This window comes from Crinia signifera, chromosome 6 (genome assembly GCF_055691185.1).
Source record: "Crinia signifera chromosome 6, ASM5569118v1, whole genome shotgun sequence".
Classification (NCBI taxonomy): Eukaryota; Metazoa; Chordata; class Amphibia; order Anura; family Myobatrachidae; genus Crinia; species Crinia signifera.
Window position 1 is genome coordinate 124,378,274 of NC_139222.1, and position 22,847 is coordinate 124,401,120.

Below are 22,847 nucleotides of genomic sequence, written 5' to 3' on the forward strand. Positions count from 1 at the left end.
AGTGAACTAATTGTCAAGAGACTTGCATAATGTGACAAACAAACATATAAGATACTTAGCGTATGGATCCCATCCCGGTGGAAGGGAAAGCAAGTACACAGGCATAAAAGTTCACGGAACCGGTGTGTTCAGTCGACGGCCCAACGCAGTTCGTCAGGTAGCAGCCCATTCTTGTTGTAGGGTATGCGGACGTTTTAACTCTGGAGGTCTTGTGACCGATATGTCCCAGTCCATCAGGAGCTTGACTCCCGCGTCCAGGGAGGATATGGAGTATGTAGTGTCTTCATAGTAAATGATCAGCTTGACCGGGAACCCCCAGCGGTACCTGATGTCGTGGGATCTGAGTGCGGCGGTGATGGGAGTAAGTGCTCTTCTATTGGCAATAGTTGTAGGAGAAAAGTCCTGGAAGATTTGAAGGCCTACTAATGTGTCGGAATTTTTTGACTCTCGAGCAGCTCTGAGGATGCGTTCTTTGGCCGTGAAGAAATGCACCCTGAGGAGGGTATCTTTTGGTAGGTCGGCAGAGATTGTTCTAGGTCTTGGGAGGCGGTGTATGTGGTCTATCAGGAAGTCTTTGGGATCTGTTGAAGGGAGTAATTTACGGAACAGAGTGTGGACGTAATCTTCCAGCTCTGAATTCGCCACTGAGTCTGGAGATGCCTCTAATGTTATTGCGTCCGGGTCTGTCCTCCAGGTCCGCTAGTTTAGATTTGAACTGATCTATGTCGCGTTGTTGGCGGTCATAGGAGGATATTAGATCTTTGTGAGATGCGACCAGCTCCTCCATTTTACGCTCCAAGTGGTCAGTTCTGTCTCCTATGGCGACCAGCTCTGTCTTGACTTCACGGATGTCCGATTTTAGATCTCTGGACATCTCTGCTTGGAATGCAGAAAAGACTTGACACAGAGACTTCACTGTCACTGGTGCATCCGATTCAGTGTCCACCCCAGCCATCCCAATGGGAGATGATGGTTTCCCCAAGTTCCCTGGGAGAGGTGACACCTGATTTGGGGAGCCAGCATGAGTTGTAGGACGTTGTGGAGATTTCCTGGGGTGGAGGGAGATCCTGGACGGCACTGCATCCTTAGCTTTCTTGACAGGCATAGTTAGTTATGGGAGCACGTATTAGGAGAGGTACCGGGGGTAATATTTAGGTTAGCTATATCATAGTTGTTACCAGGATTATAAATTTGGTGAGTGGCAGCTGAGGGAGCTAGTTTTTCACATGCCTAAGCTGCTGATAAATCCACCCCTATATTCACACAGTTGGAGCACCTCGTAGTGGTTGGACTGATGTATGTACTCATAGGGAGCACCTCTGTGTACCAAGAGGGGGTACTGTATATGCAGCGGTGTAAGATATGGAAAGCGAGTGTTTCGTATTATATTAACCCCAGGAGTTGTGTTGCAGCATATAATGAGGGCTGTATAAGGGGGTTGTTCAGTGGGGATTGGGTAATATGGAGCTGTGAAGGCCCAGCGACCCAGCTGTCCTGTAAGTCACAGGGCCTAGTCCTGGTGGATGATAGAAATGGCACCAGGAAGTGCTTTCCCCAGAATGGCAGTGGTGGTGTGTCAGTGGTGAGTTTCCAGGTGCCTCACTGTGCCACCTTTCCTTTGCTCCGGCCGTCCCTCAGGTTTGCGGGCGGTAGGCAAGCTCTGTCTCCCCCAGCCTCCGTCCTCGGCGCCGCCCCCCGCTCGGCGGGGTGCCTTGACGGGCTGTTTGCTGGCGGTCAGAGGAGTGCTGCGGGCGCGGCGGGGTTCTGGGAGGAGAGGCGCGATGTAGGGGTAAGTCAGCCCCTGCGTCAGATGTCGCGGCAGGGATACTGCTCCGTCCGTCTGGTGAGGTGTGGGGATCAACTTCCGGGCAGAACTTTAGATCCTGGCTCCAGCCTCGTGACCGGGCCGCAACCTGCAGGAGCACTGACAAGTGCTCCACGGCTCCGCGGCGGGGGTCAGAAGCGTTCGGGGCACGGGAGGAGAGTTGTAGGGCTGTTGTGGGAGGAAGGGTGAGATGCCGGGGAGGGAGAAAAGGGTATTTTAGGGTGATCCGAGCAGGAGCTCCGGCTGATTGCTTCCTCTCAGCTCGCTCGCCAGGCCATGCCCCTATTTATTTATTTTTTTAAGTAGCTCCCTTTTGGAGTTTTTGAGCTCAAGATCACCTAGTGTGTATGGGCGGGCGATGAGCAGTGAGCACTGATACGCGCCCCCGAATCTTTACTGGCTGCCGTTTTACCAGCCTAGTAAACCACTTTCCAGTGTCTCATACTGGGTTCAGCCCCGGTGAAAAATCACTGGGCAGATTGAAAAAGTGTGTAAGCTCTGAGCGATTTATTGGCCAGCGATTTGTACATCATTGCTCAGCAAAAAACACCCAGTGTGTATGCACCTTGACTGTCTAGTGACCAGCAGACCATAACTACAAAGGGTACATCATTTGAAACAGGGGGCGTTATCTATCTGTGAACTTCTTACTGATTTGTGCAGAGAATCTATATATAAAAAAAAAAAAAGGAAAAGCTTGTTTGTTCAAAATCTTAAATCTCCAAAATTTCTTCACCGATTGCTTTGAAATTTGGACACAACGTTGCATTCGTATACGTGCATGTTTTTTATGCACAATAAATATAAATGATGAAATTGCACAGTATCAGGCTGGAAGATACAGAAGCAGCAATGAAGCTGTATGGCAAATTCTTCATTTCCCATACATGAACGAAGTCCATCTGTTGTTCACTTAGCAGAACATCTAGAAAATGGACAACGCGTTTATTTCACAGCTGCAATTGTGCAACAAGCACATCGCCGACTACCGCACACATAATTATTGCATATGCATGTACATATGTGATAGTTATCGCAAAGGCCAGCTCTTGCGTTAGTAGCGGTCCTTTGCGTTGTGGCCAGTGATGTGCGGCGGGTCCCCCTCCCTCCCTTTACCGGCTGCTGGGCATGGCTCCACCTCCTACCTTCACCGGGAAGGGGGACGTAGGGGCTAGGGAGGAGGAGGCCAATGGCCCGGCCAGCACAGGATTGTGTGGACCAGACAAAGGTGAGGGGGGGGGGGTCGGCAGGGGGTTGACACAGTGCGGCGGGGGTCACAGTATGAAGCTCATAGGTTTCTATGGGGTATCACCAGCTTTTTTTATTTCACAGCTGCAAATGTGCAACAAGCACATCGCCGGATACCGCACACAGTCGCAGTAAGAAGCACATTGGTTTCTATGGAGCGATACCCCCGGCAGCGAAAACCCGGTAAAGGGGTTTTAAACACATTTTCAGTTTAGCGCATCCCACCCATGGACAATTATATTTTGTGTGTTCTAGACAATCTCTATATCTGCACAGACAATGGAACAAAAAATATTGCATATCCACGAGCATTGTAAAATTAAACATATTACAAAACGTGCTCTCTCTCTTTTCTTTCTTTTCCATTTAACCAGACTGAGCCACAGCAACGCTTGGCGGGTACAGCTAGTAAGGAATAATAATGCATGGCACAGGTCACTATACATCTTCCTTTATTTTGCAACTTTTTTCAAGTTTATGGTCCAGATGTAATAGCGTCCGAGTTTAGCAGCCAGGCTGGTTACCAGCCAAGCTCGTACATTTTTTTTTAAAAGGGGCGCTCACAAGGCAAAATCATGCCTTGTTAGTGGCTGTACGTCCGAGATCAGCCGGCAAACAGTCTAGCATGGGAGCTTTAGCAGAGTCTTATATAGAGTTTAATATCACTGCTATTGTGCAGAAGCCAGACTAACAAGCTGTAGATTAAGATACGCTGTATCGGCCAGAGAATGCTTTTAACAGTTACAAATAAAACATGCGTTTCAATGTTTAGCTAAATGTTCACATTGTATAAGTGACATGAAAAGTACTAGTACATGCAATTTGAAAAAATGGAATGATGGCATTTTGCGGAATGCATTATTGGATACATTCTACAATCAGAACCAAGAACCAATCTTCATGCTATACGTTTTTATTGTGAAATAAAATCTCAATTGATTTATAACCTTCAATGACATACTGTATGAACAGTTTCCAAATCACCACGAGCCGCAAAACAGTTTTCCTGATCATAGATCTCATTCTCCTTTGCCATACGTAGCTTATGCAAATGACTGTGCTAGAAAAAAAAAATTCAGGATTCTGCACGGTCTCAAAATATAATTAATACACAGCAACAATATATATATAGCTGTCTTTATATGGGGATGGTTGGTTAACTATTATGTATGTATAGGTTTGGGAAAAAATACCCATTTTTGGCCTGTGAAAACATATACTAGAACTTTGCTGAAAAATGAAGCACTACAATTATGTTTCGATCCTAACGTAAAGCTCCAGATGTACAGTGACTCATTGTTTCCCACACTGCACCTGCACAAACGTGGCATTGACATATCCATTTCCCTTCATAGAATTGTGCCGCAGACTGGTAGTATGCTACACCCAAGCACAGCTGTGAGCCTGTGTTCAATATTTCAGCATCCGATTAATAGAAAAAAAAAAAAAAAAAGAATTGCCAACATACATGTACAGACGGACTTTAGGTGCAATTCTGATTTGGTATAGTAGAATATACCAATATGGGGAAAGAAAGAATAGGACACATTAAGAGTTAGATGTCAATGTGTATGTGGGGGTGGGGACAGAAAATAACATTTGGGTGCTATTTATCAGGATAGTTCAGTGAAAGACTAGAAATAACAGGTAAAGGAAATGGGACACTGGGGATGTGTGAAACCAGAGAATACACAGACAGACAGATACGCTAAGGGCTTTTTCAAACGCTCCGGCTCCTGCCGGGCAGCGAAATCCCGCACGGCCAGGAAGCCGTGCCGCACACAGTAGTTTACAATGGAGGGGATGGACACAGCCCGGCAGCCGTCCCTTCCTGTGGTGGGATCCGGCCGCAACCGGGCGGCCGGGCCGTCTCGTGTGAATGGACACATTTGTGTCCATTATTTACTGCTGTGTGCGGCACGGCTTCCTGGCCGTGCGGGGTGTCGCCGCCCGGCAGAAGCCGGAGCGTGTGAAATAGCCCAAACTATGCTAATTGCTAGTCCTTTTTGTAAATCCAATTTTATAGGTATTCTATATACTGATGCCTTTATTTGCTTTCATTTACAAAAGCATCTGAATGTCTTCCAAACTTTAGAATAAACAAATGTATATTGAGGACATCCCAGTCTTTTTGGTCCGAGTCAATGCAGTGTGCTTTCATGGAACAAACGGTGTGAAATTTAATAGGACGAGAGATTAAGAAAGTGAGGGATATGGTAAGAAATCTCCAATTTTTTTAAAGCAGCAACCATTTACACTGCAAAATCAAACTGGTTTTGCAGTGTAAATGATTGCCGCTTTAAAAAAGCTGGAGATTTCTTACCAAATCTCTCACTTTTTGAATCTCTCATCCTATTAAATAAATAAAAAATAGTAACTAGCTAATCACACTAACACAAATCTAAATCAACTTTACCCTGGTATCCATGGACTTATGTGGGGCAGGCCCATATTTGCAGCCTGCCTCATAGCACTGCGAAGCACGGAGTTTTGGAATAAACTGCAGCTTTGGTCAACAAGAAGACACCTTATCACATCTGTCCCCAGATTCTCTGTCTTGTTGTAACTGTACCTCCAGTGATGGCCAGCATAACATAGTAAAGACTGTCAGTATCAGGATGGGGATTTCGAAACCTATTGCCTGACTTTGATGCCTGAGTCACCACCACGAGCAGGGGGACTTTCCCTGCCATGGTCACATTCCATGCAAACACAAAAGAATGTGGTTGGTCATTAGCGATATTGAGTGTACACACTAAAATAAAATAGATCGCTCAGAAGTAGCTTTTAAAAAACCTTGTAATGTGTATGGGGCTTAAGAACATAGGAATTTCAGTACTCTAGCTACCTCCAAAACATAATATAGGTCCCTAGCACTAATAAAAAATAAAACTACATGGAGAATTTAAAACTACCTGTGTAGAGGGCATTTAATAAGTGTGGCATCTGGTTGGACAGGAAAAAGACAATTGTCAAAGCAGGGAAGCAGGGATGGCTCCCTTTTCCCCCTGCATTTGACAGTGCAAACCTTTTATTTAAGAGTAATACAGAGTGGGACATAACGCAATAAAATTCAAGTAAATGTGGCTAATTTAAGAAAAGCTGGCGTCCAAAATGGGACAGTCTGTTAAACAATTATTATAGCAACAATTACCGGTATAAAAAGAAAGGTTGTGTGTCATGACTGAAAAAAAACATTTTTATCATTGCTCCCAAAAGAATGACAAGCAGAGCGTGTAACTGCTAAAAGAGAAAAAGAACAAGATCTAGAAACAGGTTGTGTACAAGGGGTGAAGCAGCCCAACAGTTAAACGTTTTTCTTGCCAATGTTTTAAGCGTGCAGGAGGTTCAAAATGACAGATAAAAATAAACAATAATAGGCCTATGAAAACCTTTGGCAGCCTTGCTTTCTGATGTTAACAAAGGTCTCTTTAATACTGCAACTTTTCTGAAGTGAATAAAAATTATTGCTTTGCCCTGGTTCTGCCCTCAAGCATTAGGAAGGAGGGCGGACAGAAAAAGAAAAAAAATGCACTCTGGAGTAACATAGTAGCAGTGTCAAGCATCTTTAAAAATTGTATCAGACAAGCTCTTAATCATGGAAACTTCCCAATTTGTCACAGTTTTTTGTGGCTGAATTTCATATAAAAAAAAATGTTTAAAAAAACCTGAATTAAATGGGCCAAGAAGAGAAAATGATACAAATAGGACTAGTTTTCTACAGCTAATTTTTTGCCAAAAATGACATTAAGTTTGCCCAGGATTCTGCCAACTTTCCTTAATCTTTTGCAAAAAAACATGGTTTTACTTGCAGCTTGCTCACTGCCAGATTAAGGAAAAACTCAATTCATTTATTTGCACTGTATTGCAGTTGGTACTAAGCAAAAGAATAATTCACTGTATTTTGGCAGGAGGATTTGGTATCGTACTTTGGGCTTGTCTACTCTTTGCTAAAGTAAGATTATTTCTGAGGCTAGCAATTCATCTACATTGCACAATTTCTACCTACCTTCTCCCAAAAACAGAGGCATCACTAAAAGGTCAGGAAAGCCCCAAACAGACAGCGGTGAGTGTCAGTCAAACATTGGGGGTTCTTTTTGTGGGCATTAATAGTTCTAGTATGATTATTTAACTCATTGATTAAAATATTGGTATACAGGACATGTAATGATGCTATGTGCGTCTCTCTTGTGCACCTCTATGTCACTGCAGCTATGGTTACAACTTGCTGGGGTTATTCCCTTCCCCCAGAAATGTGAAGGCAAATGGTAGAATGCAAGCAAGACCTAAAGCATTGTGACTAAAATGTAGAGCGGTTTACTATGTTTACTAGGTCTAAAACAGCATCTAGATGGTGCAGATGAAAAAAAACTCATTTTGAGCTCTGTGGAGCAGTGAAAAAGAACTCCACAGAGCTCGAAACACTTCGGATTCCTCTGCATCATCGAGATGCCGCATCTGCCAATAAGGACTACCGATACATTAAAGCCTGTGAGTGGCTAGTAGGGAGTAATAGGAGACTCCATGCAACTCCACGGAACCCGGAAGACACTCACCACCACAGATGAGTACAATCTTGCTCATTTCACTATTGACTATATTTTATATTTCCAACATTTTACTTATATGTGAATTAATTCATGTGATTTTGTTTTAGACATTAGTATAAGACACTTCATCTTACATGTGTTCTCCCCACACCAACCATTGAGCAGCACAGGTCCATGACTACCAATACCACATTCACGGAGCAAGTGCAGTGTGGTAACATTGGGAGACATCTGGGGGGGAACTCACAATCCAGGAAGCCACTGGTTACATCCACAGGGAGAGATAGACACCGCACCCTGTGCACTGCTCAAGCTTTCCCACCAATGAAAAGCGGTTGCCAGCAAAAGTGCCATCTACACTCCATATCATTGGAGACCATAGCATCAACCATCAGAAGGGGTAAGAAGCTAAGCGGGACGCGGCTGCTTTGGCTGTCACACTTATCGCAATTCTCATCTGGTATCCATACCACTGTGGTTATTTCACACGGCAGAGACTCAGACACTAACAAGTGATTACCCCTATTGACTTTTTCCTACACCCCCACCAACCTGTCCCCTAGTGTCCCCAGTGGATTGCCTGCAGCTACAGTAATGTTTAAAATTCAATATTTTTTATTGATTTTTGAAGAGACAAACACACAAACAAAATAAGATACCTATGAAAGGAAATTATACAGGCATTATATTAATCATAATACATGAAGTTGGAAAAACACAGACGTCAAATAAGTTGCCTGAACTTGTACAGATAAATGTGAAAGACTGTTGATGACCACTACTTGGCGTGACCAAGGCTAAATTACATCACTGCTACATAATGTTTAAATTACTTAAATAAATCAGAATATTAAAAGTTTATAGAAAAAGGATTGTATTTATCATTTGTTGCATCACAGTTAGACCAGGAGAAGGCCTGTAATGCCATGTCATACAGAATAACATAAAACACCTTCCTGCGAGTGAGAGGCTGCTGGGAGATACAGCAGGAAGCATGCGACTTGCATACAGTAGGGTTGGAAAAATAAGTTATGCACCTGGAAGGATAAGATAAGATGAAGTTTATAGAAGTACTGACACTTTGCAAAGCTGTACATTATATGGTCAATGGAAAGCTTTCACACTACTTAAATACAAAAGAGATGCTATTCTATGGTTAGACGCAATGGAAAATGTGAAGAAAAATACTCTTGCAGACCACAGAGACCTCAGAAGGGAGGGAACCTGCCAGAGCAGTGCACTTCATTAGCGACTGGGCAGAAGAGTTAAACACCCGGTCTGGGAACCTGCTCTTATTAAACAGATGAGGCCGAAACAGTAGCTCATTTTCATAGCTACATAAAAAGATGTATTTACAAATGTGTTTGGAATAATTTAGGTGTAGATGCAGATATATTATTTAAAAAATAATAATAATAAAAGAAAGAAAACTACAGCACATCTTTAAGCAGCGACAACAGGATGAGTTATCTGTAAAAAGAATATAGTGCCTCCATAAAATTTGGAGGATATATAAAACTTCTGGGTAAAAATGCGCAGTAGTTAAAGTTTTTTTAAAGAACTGTTCCCCTTCAGACATTCCAAACACATAAAGCCTTCAGCCTATTGTAACCTTGATTTTGCTACTGAATTTCTTGCATTACATTTCAGCCCCCTGCCAGTGAACGACTGGAAATTTATCAAAAAACATCCAACTGGATGTCACACTAAGGACCCCATACACTAGTCCAACTTATCTTAAGGACAAGTCAGACCCAATTTCCCCTGAGCTCCTCTGGCAACTCCCCAGAGTCTCACTTACGATTTGGCACTTGATGTAGAGATGGGCAAAACGGATCATTAAGTTGAGCCGGGAGCCGACGGATCTCCCAATGAAAAGATACAGATCTTTTCGGCTGGACCTCGGCTCGCTTTAAAAAAAAAAAAAACTTATTGATGGCTGGGTGCAGAATCACCATCGATGGTGTCCGCACCGATGGCCATCCCTGGCAGCAGCAGCTAATCTTTCTATCACTTGTAGTCAAAGCACTGTACTCAGTCTCCAGAGGTAGTACATCTCAGCTGCCACAGGCTGCACTGAGATCAAGAAAATGCATTGTAATGGAAAACTAAACTGAAACGGATCACCTTTTTGGGATCGGCGGCTCACTCATTCTTGAATGGGATCCGTTCAAAAGATTTGGTTCGTTCGCGAACGACCCATCTCTAGTTCCGGGGAAACGTCAGACAGGACAGGCACTCTCTCCGCTCTGCCTGCTGCTACCCAGCTGCTCTGAGGAGAGAATCTAGCACCTAGGAACAGAGGAGCTGAGAATAGGCTGCGGCAGAGAGCGAAAATAAAAAAATCCCATTTAATCAATGGGCGGCCGCTGAGAGCCGCCTCTCACGCTGTGCTCAACCAAATCAGCGGTTTCCTATTTATTTCAATGGGAAAATCACTGATTGGCTGAGAGCCATGGCAGATGCGTCTCTTGGCCAATAAGTGGGCGCCAATTGATTCACTGGGATTTTTTAAACCTCCTGCCTGCCTCTCGGTGCCGGCCTATCTCCCCATAGCAGCTGGGCAGCAGCAGGATAGCGCCACCCTTCCCCCTTGTACTGAGAACTGCTCTGCTGTTTTCCCCATGCTTCCGACAGTCACACAATAAGAAGAGCGCCAGCACTCCTGCACTACCAATACTGCCACCACCCTCGAACTGACTACACCACCAGCACACCTGTACTGCCAACACAGCTGACTCTCCTGCACCTCCCCCACCGCGCTTGGAGGACACAGAAAGCAACCCTGCTGTGCCAACACTCCATGTCACAGTAAGTGTACTATGGTTGTATCCATCACACACACACACACACACACACACACTATATCCAACACTGTATATATGCAACATTGTATCTAACGTACACTGTATTCAACACACACTAAATACTGCACTGTAGTCAAGCTGCTCTATATGCGACCCACACTGTATCTGACCGACATTGTATCCTACACCTGTATCTAAAGGAAACTGAATCCAAACCACAATATGCCCTGCACTGTGTTGGATGGGCACTGTATCCAACCCACACTATATACGATGGACACTGTATCCAACCTGCATTGTTTCCGACCCTGTGCAGCTGCAGTGGAATGTGGACAAGTTGCACTGTGTGGAGTAATGTGTAAAATGGACACTACTCCCCTTCCCCTTGAAGCTACACCCCTACACTGTACATATGTGTGTGCGTGTGTGTTTGAGTTGGTGTGTGGGTGGATGTGGGCAATTCTCTTACTGGCATAGGTAGGCAAAACAAAATCCAAAACAATGCTGACTAGTGAGAATAACTGAACTACCCACCCATGGTTCAATTAGCCGCTGTAATTTAATGGAAGTTGTAGCTAGGTACTTTAGGCATTTAATTACCAAGAAGTCTGACATGTTTACTCATGTTACTGAATGAAGCGATGTCACTTAAATGGAGTTCTGAGTCAGTTGAATCTAGAGACCCTGTATTTCGACTCCATAAGGTACAGTGGCACAGTACTTTTGATAACACCATCCACAACAACTTTTGTACAGCTTCTCTGTAACGATTTATATAGTTGGTATTCTGTTGTTGATTTCCATTTTACCCACGTTTGTCTATTTTCATTTATTGGTTAGCTTGTAAATTGTACCATATGTATTGCATTCAAAATGGCTGACTCACCTGGTATTCTCTAATGTAGTATGAACAATGCATGGTTTTCATTTTCCAAGAATTATTAGTTAGACTATTTTGTATTTCCGACATTAGGGGTTATATCTTCTAGGCATTGACTTTTCTATCTAGTATCATCCTTAAGTGAATAACTCACCTGGATCATTTGTAGGTATGAATAATTATTGGAATTAATTACCTAAAATGGCTGCCGCTATACGATATTCATGGCACCTTGTATTTTATGAAGATCTAAATGTTTTTGTCATCTTAGTTTAGAACTGTTTTATTTTCGTTGTACATGTACAATGCCTTGAGCTCTTTAGAAGAAAGGAGGAGTTTTAAAATAATATTATTTTTATTTTCTGGGGATATTTGCACATTACCTATTAAAGCAAAAAAGGCATATTGAAAATAGGGTACTGCCAACAAATCATAGAACAAATCAGTGTAATTCAGGAGATTGTTTTGTTTGCTTGAGCAGTACAGAAGCAAGGTTTTATCCATGATGAAAAACTTGTCATTTTAGATGCAGACAGGTCATTCCCAGTTGTAAAAGAATAGATAAAACAACAAAACTTACCCCCATCACTTTCCCACGCTGCTCGGCATCTTCCCACATAGAGTAAACAATGAATCTACACATGTACTTTCCAGTTCGTCCTTCCTGCTTCATTCGGACCATACACATCCTAGAAAAACATATTACTGTCATTCTGATGCCCTTCAATGTACTGTCTTTATAATAATTCATTCACGGTTTGACATATGCCTATTTTAATACATTGGACAACAGACCTGGTGACTTTACCATATATTGATTTTCTATGTACTTAAATGGTCATAACTTATGCGATTGCAAAAGGTACAGATGCAGAAGAAATTAGTGTCTAAATTATATTAGATAAGCTCTAAATAGCTAGAACAATGTTGTACTATGATTACATGGCTCAAAACATTCTACTCCATCTATACATCTCATGCAATACCCCTGCACCAATGCTTTGCAAGAAACTTATGGCCTGATTCAGACCGGTTTGCTAGACTATATTCGTAAAATGTTGCGCTTGAAATTATATAACAACATATTTGTTCTTATAGAATGCATCCATCCGTTTCATACAAAAAACAAAACACAAAGCAAATATAGACTGATTGTCAAAGTAGATTTTCAGAATAAGTGTTTCCAATACCCCTTTTCCACTAAAGTCACAGGTCTGCCCCAGGATTTGGAACACTGTTCCAAGACGCATGAGACCCTGGGACTTTGCCCTTTTAACACTACAGCGCTGACCTGGGACATTCCGGGATTGCCACTGTTTACAATGCAAATGGGTGCATTGCCTCTTGGCCTGCACTTGCAGATGACGTCATCTCCAAAAGCCAGGAAAACCAGCAGATTGAGACCTCGGATGGGACAGAGACCAAGTCCCTAAAGGAAGTTTGCTATATCATTCTGGGGGCAAGCCCAGCACTATGGAAGCTGCTGGGCTGCCCCCAGCACCTGACACACATTTTTATCCAAATGGCACTATGTCTGCACGTGTCCCCCAACTGCCCACGGGACATTGCAGTTTGAGAAATATGGGCTCTCAGCATGCTGTAAATGGGTCCTGGGTAGGGTGACCCAGTTTTACACTGCCCCTTAACCTACCCGGTTCCATTCTGGTTGCTACCTAGGTTGTAATTCCGAATGTACTGGTCCATGAAGGTACTGGTCTTTGCACAGCAAAGTTAGAGAAAAATAAATAGGTCTCTAAGATTTCATTATGAAAAAGGAGAGAAATATATGTATATTTTTCAAGTCATGCCCCTACTTTTGAGAAAATTTACTTGAAAGCACACAGGTTTGTGCTGCAACATTGTGGAATACAGTCTAGGCGGCTGAAGAAGAGTTAAACACAGGTCAGAGAAGCCTCCCACATAGTATGCATAGAACGAAAAAGCCTGGACAGATGTTGATTCTTCTTAGAAAACATAATTGGATTACAGTTGTATATCAAACAAATGGCTTCATTGAATTAGCACATCTTCAATCTCCTTGCCAGGCTTTTTCAGAAAGAAAAAAATCAGAAAGAAAATTATAGACAAGGCATTAAATTGTAAAAGTTCTAAGACTATCTTTAAACAGGTTGATGTGAACACAGTTGAAATTATAAAAAAAATGTAAAGTTCATAAATCTGTAACCAACCTCGAGCTGCGGCCCAAGAGGAAAATTGACCCCAGATTAAACATAACCTTAGTGAGAAAACTTCCAAAAAGATAAAAGCTGAATTCCAAGGTGATCATATATCAGTGTCTGATCAAACCATCCAACACTTATTGAGCAACAGTGGGTTCATAAGAAGAATGAAAGACTCCACTTTGAAAGAATTTTTTTTTTATAAATAGGATAACTAATTCCAGTATGGTGTATATAATATGCATATTGACATCCACAATGGAATTGGGAAAATGTCCATAGGACAGAGGAGCTAAAAATTGAGCTTTTTTGTCAAAGTCTCATCAGCTCTATATTCACATGGGGAAACATGAAGCTTTCATAGAACAGAATGTTCACTTTTAAGCCTGAAGGTGCCCACACACGCACCGATCCCGGCGTGCGTTGTGGGCTTAACTAGCACACATAGCATTGCATTGTATGCCTTGTGCATACGTTGCGATGCTATGCTAGAAAAAGCTAGTACAAAAAGTATGTGCAGCACATACTTTTTGTACTGTGCGATGAGGTGCCGCGGGAGCGCGCACCCCATCGCATAGCATCGCACTGCCGGGATCGGTGCGTGTGTGGGCACCTTAAGAACTGCTTAATCTCCCATTCTCAGGTTTTCTATAGGGTGTATTTAATTACCAGTTGAGTCATTCATCCGCCATCAATGCTTAAGTTGTACAGCAGCACTCTACAAGACAGTTCATAAATACCCAAGGAGAAGATATATAATTAAAAAAAAAAACCTGTGATGGAAACATGTACTTAATACTAAGAAGTGAACAGTCTTATACCGTTCAGAGCCATTGAAAATAAAACCATTTTTATTGTATATTTCGACTTTGTGGGAGGTGTGGGGAACCCCCTTATTTTCTGGGGCTGCAGTCTTGCATGCAAACAGAACAGTTTTCACTTTTATTGATATTGTGTTTCCCAGAAAAGAACACCATACTTACCATGGAGACATAGAGAGTGCTCGGTTATGTTTTGGGTCTGTTCTGCTGTGTCTGGCATAGGGTACATTGAATTTAGGCAGGACAAAATGACATTTCAGGACTAGCAAGGCATTCTGGAGCAAAACATGCTGCCCAGTGTCCGAAAGCTCATTTGCAGGCCATGTGTCCTCGCAACAGAATAAACACATGGCCTGCAAATGAAACCGAGCTTTCGGACACTGGGAAGCATGTTTTGCTTCAGAATGCAAGACAATGGACTATTCATAAGCGGACTTCCATGAGTCCTGATGTGAATCGAAATGAACATCTATGAAAAGAGGTTAAACATGCAGTCTGGAGAAAGAGCCCAAGAAACCCGAGACAGCTGGGGGAATTAGCTCTGGAAAAGTGGGCCATACTGGGATACAAAAATGGCAAATCAATGAGCCAATCATTTTATTGGTCCATTGCATGAAAATAATACCTACTTGCAGACACCTGTAGTATTAGGAGCACCATATAAAAAACACTGATGTGGCTGGAGGTTTAACCATATTTTGCAAATATATGCAACATCTCTTCATTACTATTATCATATAGAATGATAATCACATTTATAATCTTCTGGAGGAATTCTGTGTTACTTCTTTTCAAGATTGGGCTAAGCTACCGGTACAGAAAACTTACTGAACGCTACATAAATTGTTTGATTGGACTCTGGTGGGACATGGTAGATTTGAAGCACAACTGCAGAAAGGATAGACTTAGCACAGCACCATGCATATACAACCTCCCGACACTGGAAAGAGCTATCCAAAAGGAATCCCACACAGTGGCCAGAATGAAGAGAACGCTCCTGTTTGTCCAATTGACCATTGTTTGGCCAGCCTTATTTATACCAATTAAAATGTATGCAAAAAAAATGTAACATAATTGTTATTATGATTATGCCCAGGACTTAGGCAATAATGGGAAAGTGTAGTTTTGACATGAGCGCATACAGTACATTTGTGTTATAATTTTGTGGTGTAGTAGGGTATATGTAGTACACAATTATTAGGGGTTTTTCTTTGGCTTACATAAAATGTACATTACAATGCACTGGAAAGAGACTCAAACTATGAAGAACGTTTATACTCCTTAATCTACACATACTTGCATTTAAAATCTACCAAGTAACACAATATTTCAATTAGAAGGATTTTATAGGGAGAAACATGGCCGTAGGCTCTTAATACATCAGTTTGCTCTATTATTTCTTGAGATTTTAAGGTATAATACGCTCTCTTTTAGCTTAGAACAGCCTACTTTTAGCAGCAAACCTGGCACACCTTAATGGCATGGAACAACTAACCTAACCCAATCAAGTAATCTACAAACATAATAATGTTAATAGCCTGCTAAACAAGAAGCATGCTTTATCAGTACTTAACAAGCTTTGAATCTTAATAACGTCCATAATTAGAGAGGAGGGTGGGGAATCAGAGACAGACCGCAGACAAGTAATCTTTTGTATAATCAAAGTTTTATGAGCGATACTTTTCTAAACTGTTCATTGGAATATTGTGAAATTGAGAGTGATCAGGCCATTACTTTGTCCAAGCGATTTTCCAAATTAAATCACGTCACATTGCAGGGTCTCACCATTGCAGGGAAAGTATACGTTTGATGTATCATCATGTACCAATTTATCAATTGAAATAATGAGGTAATGGAATTCTGTGTTTTTATTTGATTTTTTTTTTAGCTGCACCTGCAATCTGGGGTTTAAAAGACATATATTTTCTCAGTCCATAAAATTCCAGCTTATAATCAGCACTGTTTGTAATTCAAACCCTGCAACACATTAAAAGTCTGACTCATCATTGTCAAACCACAAAGGTAACATTGCATTTCTGTTAACAAAATTTTTAATAAACTCCGTTCCAAACTAGCTAAAGGTTAGCAACTTTTTCCATATGCAAAACAAGTGTCCAGTTTAGCCCAGTTACAGTAGTCTATGCGAAACTGCAATATGATACAATTATGACAGCACGTGGCCTACTGTATGTAGCTAGAGCCAGGTAAGGACAGGTGAGAACATTTGAGGAAATTGTCTGGCTAGGTGTTTCATTTAATCATTTTCGTTTAGAACACTATTTTCCTTTTCAGAATAGAACATTTGAGTTTCCTTGGTGACAAAAAAAAAAGTGTCATTGGGAAAAAAAGCTTGTTCAGCTAGCTAATGCCTTCTAACCACAGAGTCGTTCACTAATATTTACAATTTTGTAGACTTTGGCGATTTCTTTTGCATTGTACAGTAGTCTAATTATTTATGGGCCAGAGATTTTCTTGAACAAGAAATCTACCCAAAACCTAATTTTATGTTTTATGTGGGTGGAGTTCACAATTATAGACCTACTGTAGGAAATATTGCCTTAACTTTTCTGATGTTGTACACTCCACCCAATGTGTCTTCCAGGTTCCTCCCACTATCAAGTGCTGCATTTCTTGATATGAATAGCCCAGAGGCATCACTGGATCTAATTGATTTGGAGACCTTGGACTCAAGGACCGATTCGGTCAGCCCTGGTATAAAGGGGTAACTGTCACTAGGTCTGGAAATGGCTGACAGATGAAAAGGGTTTTCATGGTGTCAATTTGTAGAGTTCTTCACGTGGACTCCAAATTTGTGTCCCGTATCTCTTCACATGGGAAGTGAGCTTTGGGCAAGGTCCACTTGATTGGTAAAGAATTTAAAATTCCAAAAAGAAAGGGGAAAAAAATCATGTTGACCTTTCTTTTGTTAACAAGTGCAATGATGCTCTATCTACCTGATACCACCCAAGACATAACTCAGAAGGTTCCTCCTATGTGACAAGAGCCTAGTGCTGCAAAAGAATGCCCCGCTGCGGCACTCTGGCTCCTGTCACTGCAGAGGAGCGGCCATTTTAGTGACACCTGGGTGCGGCCCACACACCCTAGTGATGCAATTGGCCATACCCTTGTTTTTTTAGATAATGAATGCATGCATTGTCAATGTTGCACTCAGGGGACCACTTATTTGACACTGAGCACAAAGGAATAAATCAGCAAAGTAATTGACATGTATTCAGTGTTTGGGAGGTAACGGGGGTGGAGGGTGGGGGAAGAGGCATGTTAGTGTGGTTTTCTGGGAGATGCTTAGTCAGCCAATGCAAATTTGTCAGGAGATGGAGCAGTCCTGTATCTTAGGAGAGTGGCTGTCTGAGACATCTGTGTTCTAACAGTGCAGCTGATGTTCCTGCTCATACACATGAGCTGCAGATGTGAGATGGTGACAGAGGGCATATCTGTACACAAGGCAGTGGTTGATCCATCAGCATATTGCAGCACACAGACCTGAAACTGGCTATGCTTTGCTCTATGCTGCTAAGAGCAAGTATAACACCTGGATGTAGCATGGATTGTGCCAGACAAGGGAAACACTGCACCCAAAGTAAGCAGATTCCTACAATTTGCTGAATTCTACCTAAAAAGAGTTTTGGGTAGACCATACTTAGCAGTGAGAGCTCACTAACTTTCACAACTAGAAAACACAACACCTTTATTTTAAAAAGAGATTTTTTTTTCACTTTTAAAATCTATTCCACTGAATGGGATGCCATACCAATGTATTTCAGAAGAAAACCAGTTGTATTCAGTAAGCTATGGTACAACTAGCGGGATGTCTGATGTTTTAGTTTGGCTAAGTATGATTATTTATTTTTAGCAGGAGACATCCTAAACCAGGGGTATTCAAGGCCAGTCCTCAAGTGCCACCAACAGGTCACGTTTTGTGGATTTCTTTTATCATGAACATAGGAGTTAAACTAATCTACTTTGCTGGGTCAGACAGGCATCCTCAATACATGACCTGTTGGGAAGACTTCTGGGTTAAGGTTGAGAAAAATGTCCTGCAAAATACAGAGAAAAGTAAGAGAAGTACATTCATTGGTAAAGGACATAATATTATAAAATGTATTATATATTTAAAAAGGAGTACAGGAGAATATGTTTGAACTGTATTTACAATCCAGATATGTCTTTTGGACATATTTGTAAGGATAAACCTCTTAAATGGCTCTCATGAGTCTATCATGCGTAATATCCACCGGGTATAACTAAGGAACTGTGCATCAGTGTTGGCTGGATAACAAAAAAACTGCATTTCTCAGTCCAATTGAATGTTCTGTTAGGGAGATGATGCCTTCTGTGTTCCTTTACCTAAACAAACCATACCAGTTAAGCCTAGAGAACACTTTCACAAGAGTTTATTTCCAGAGGACACTTCTTAATAGGGAAAAAAAAACCTTTCGAATTTAAAACAGGGCTTGGCAAGTACCGGTCATATGGTTAACTAAGATTTTGGTACTTATGTAATATCTGGGCTCCCGTTTTTCTTATGAGACCGCGGGGCTCGCTGCGCTCGCCACGCTTCGGGCACGGTGGCTCGCTGCGCTCGCCACACTATATAGAATCAACTCCATGCGTAGTTGGATAGTAGGGGTATGAAAAAATGGGGTGCATTTAACATGGGAGCCCAGCTAATACATAAGTACCAGATTTTTACTAAAGTAACAGTCAGAAGAAAATTTTACGAAAAAATATTAGTAGCCAACTGCTGTCAATGGCCAATCTGACCCTGGACATTACAGAAACTTTGTGGTTGCTCAGAATGTCTGACACAGATACGCCCCTAACAAAAGCCACCCCTCAAATTACCACCAGGAACACTTATAGAAACTGCATGGATCTTCAGTGCAGTGTAGACGCCCATCAGGACGCATGCACAAGTTCATGTTGGATGCCTGAGCAAATTTGAAACGGTGGGTAATGGTGCTATAAATTCTAAATCTGTCATCTCTGAATCAGGCCCATCAGTCATTGTAAGAGCTGCCACAGATATTGTAGAACAACATGTAAATGTACAAGCAGCAACTTAAATTCTCATATACAGTAAGCAGTGTTTTCAGAGAAAATTACTACTAGCGAAGGCCCCATAATCTGAAAGATTAGTAGACATTATCTAGAGTTGGCCACAATATATTCTAGAATATCGATAGCTAATAAATGCATTTTGAATGTACACCAACACTGCATGTGCAAAACACAAACCTTCGAAGGCTCACCATCTATGGCTTCTGTCTGATGGTTTCAAATCATCAATAGTATTTTCCCCAGAATGTGGACGTTACCTTCTGTATTGGCTATGCAGATAATTAGGCAAATCATTGGAATGTCATTTATACAAAATCGGGGTAATTCTGATTGACTCGCTGCAGGAAAAATTATTTGATGGCTGCTGACCATCGAATGATTTCTCCTGTTTTCCCAAATAAAAAAGTCAGTCTCAACTGACTTATTTGTGGCCGCCGGGACGAAGACAGGGCGGGCAGCTGATGTCACATGACGTCAGCTGACCGCATACCCTTGAGAACGCCAAGCATTTTCGCCACCGCCCCTCCCTCCCTTCTGCAAACTGCCTTGCTAGCGAGTGATTCTAAACAAACAATTATCAGCATTGGTGAGTCTGGGATATTTAACAAGCTTTTTTTTTTTTTTTAAAGTGCTTACCTTGTAGATACATTGAATCTCACATGTAAGCATAATATACATATAAAATATAGTTCATTAGACAAACCTGTGCATTAAAGTAATAAAACCTCAGTTACCGTAAATAATTTAGATGATTATTAGCTTAAAATTCCTGTGACCTGTATGAAAACAGTATAGAGCTTCATGCTTTTAAATGGTCGCAAAAACAATAATCATAACGTATTCAATTTAGTCCATTAAAATCCTCTACCATCTTCCAGCATTCATGGAAAAATGGGAGGAAAAAGTAAAAAAGGTGGCACAGCACAATTAAGTCATTATAGCGATAATTTTTTTTATTTTAGAAAATTTTAGCATATACAAATGTTAATTCACGCAAGTCCACCAAAATCTTCAAGGTCAACCAATTTTCCAAATATCACATCATAACACCAGCAGTCGGATAAATGAACAGAAAACCGCTACATTCCATCTCTGCGGCTGGATAGGGGGATTCCAGCCCTCAAGGAAACTGTTTGGCGGCCTAAGACATTAAAAATACTGCCGGGTTTAAATAAGGCCCCATACATTTCAGCTAAAGACAACCCTAGCAATCAGCTCAATTTATGATGTGTTAGCTCTTGCCGGCATGTTAGCAAATGTTTGAATGTACTTCAGCGAGGTTCCTGTTACACATTAAGAAATATATCTTTCCCCTTGCCACAACATACGCTGACCTTTTCAATAATGCTAGATTAAACAATATTTTATTTTTTGGGCTATTTACTCCACAGATGAAAAGGAAAAATATTGCTTAGGTGTTAAATATTTTCACAAGCAACAAATCTGCAATTTAGGAAAATTGCATGTGTATTTTTTAGGTGTAACATAAATGTCAATGTAATAACTCTTATAGTCTTCTGACATCTTGCAGTGAAATCCCAGCAGGGACATTTGAGCTTAACCACTTGTAAGTAGCTTAAAACAGCAAAATTTGGCAATTATTATTTTTTAAACATTATATGTATTATATATATTATCTGAACTGTGCTACTTGTAGCACTGGGGATTCCAAAGTCCTTTAAAGGTTACATTTATAGTGTCTCTGGAAAAACAGGGATGCACTCAAAGAGAATATAGCGTCCTCCACAGTAATACACTGTCCCCTAGTGTTTTAAGCAGCGCAAAGCTTCATTTCCAGTGTCACTGTGCTCCAAAACGACCTCCTCTTCCCCCTCGGTATCTGTGAGTCACAGCATTTCCAATTACTGATCAGAAAATAATGAGTAATGCAACATAAATCACCTGTGCCTTTTCCTACAGATACTGCTATAGTAGTAGTGGTTAGGGGTATCATAGACAATGACATACGAAGATGCTACTTGAATGAAGAAGTGATGGGTGGTGTCAGAGGAATGAAGTAGACATGAGATTGAGCAGAAAAAGGCTAGAACCATGAGATGAGGAGATAACCTATCCTTTTCCCTCTCAAAAATTATGGAATTCCAGTATATCCGTCATGTATTAAATAGAAGTCAAACGAAGCAGTTTGATGGTGGGATTAAATGAGTGTAGTCATTTACCGCAGCTAATTGAAGAAGCGGGTCTATTCAACTAGAGCTGGCAGGTCAGTAGTCTGCAGTTAACAAGGATGTATTGTCTAGAAGCAGACTCAAAAAGAGACTTACCCTGGATTCAATGGGATAATATGTATTATTAACAGAGATATTAACCAGCTAATTTCCCTGTGCAGCCACTTAGTGCTGCTAACTGACTTCCCCCGGATGGCTCTGTTTGGGGTGTAATTCATGCATGTGGATTACAGCTCGCAATGTTTCATAACTGTACAGCATCAAATGCAGTTAAGTTAGGCAAAATTGGCAAAATAATTGAGGAGCAAAACATGGAAGGATGCCACATGGGGGGCACTTGTACATAATGAGATCTGAATAAGAACAATACAAATGCTGTAGGCAACGGCTTTAGAACTTCCATATAAAACACTCCAATTCATTTCAAAATGTGTTAAACAGCAATTAACCAGGATTGCTGCTAAGCATGCATCATGTGACAAGGATGAAGTGACAACCTGCAGAATATGCAGGAGTGCACCAAATTCAATTCAGCACAAGAACACACAAACCGCTCTTTTACTTCCTACTTAAAAAGGTATAGGGGGATATTCAATCTCCAGCGAGCACCTCCCGTCGGGGAGATGCCCGCCGGGCCCTATTCAATGCTGTCTTCCCCGACAGCATTGAACAGGATATCTCGGCAGAACGAGCCCGACAGCACTAGCTGTCGGGCTCGTTCTGCCGAGAACAGCCAGGAAGTGACGATCTGCCTTCTGCAGCTCACCTCTTCCCGGCAGCAACTTGGGCCACGCCCCCTTTTCACTCCCCAGCAGGCGGGACATTGAATCCCGCCTGCATGTTCTCGGTCAAGCTGACATAAATGATCACCCCCTTCCTACTTACCATACATGTAGCTGTGTCACGAGGAACCAAGAATTCAGTGTATCAGGAAGACTGCATTCTGGATTCAAAAGAAGAGAGATTGGCTTTTTAAAATGGCATCTACATGGGTCTAGTTCATTAATATAATATTCACCATTATGTGCAGTAGGTATGCTATTACATACAAAAAGTAGTGCTCGACTTGAGATGTCAATGCCAACACTGCAGATGATTTCTACCAATATACAGTTTGATATTCCCATATCAAAAAAGCTTTGGACCAAAAAGTACTTTGTTTCCTAGCACGGCGCCCATCGCATTGTATACCATAAGCCTTACAATGGTATGCGATGTGACATGATGGCACCCGATGTTATACAATTTCAAATCGTATACCATTGTAC

The 22,847-nt window shown here is 41.6% G+C and overlaps 1 protein-coding gene across 2 annotated transcripts in view; it reads right to left on the reverse strand.

Moving 5' to 3' along the window:
- Nucleotides 1-22,847, reverse strand: part of UQCC1 (ubiquinol-cytochrome c reductase complex assembly factor 1) — a 125,745-nt gene that overhangs the window by 60,766 nt on the left and 42,132 nt on the right. For both annotated transcript variants that reach the window (XM_083147029.1, XM_083147030.1), the window contains exons 6-7: nt 22,465-22,522; nt 11,891-11,999 (exon numbers count right to left, since the gene is read on the reverse strand). In XM_083147029.1, the coding sequence (XP_083003155.1) occupies nt 11,891-11,999; nt 22,465-22,522 (167 nt within the window). The remainder of the gene's footprint in view (nt 1-11,890; nt 12,000-22,464; nt 22,523-22,847) is intronic.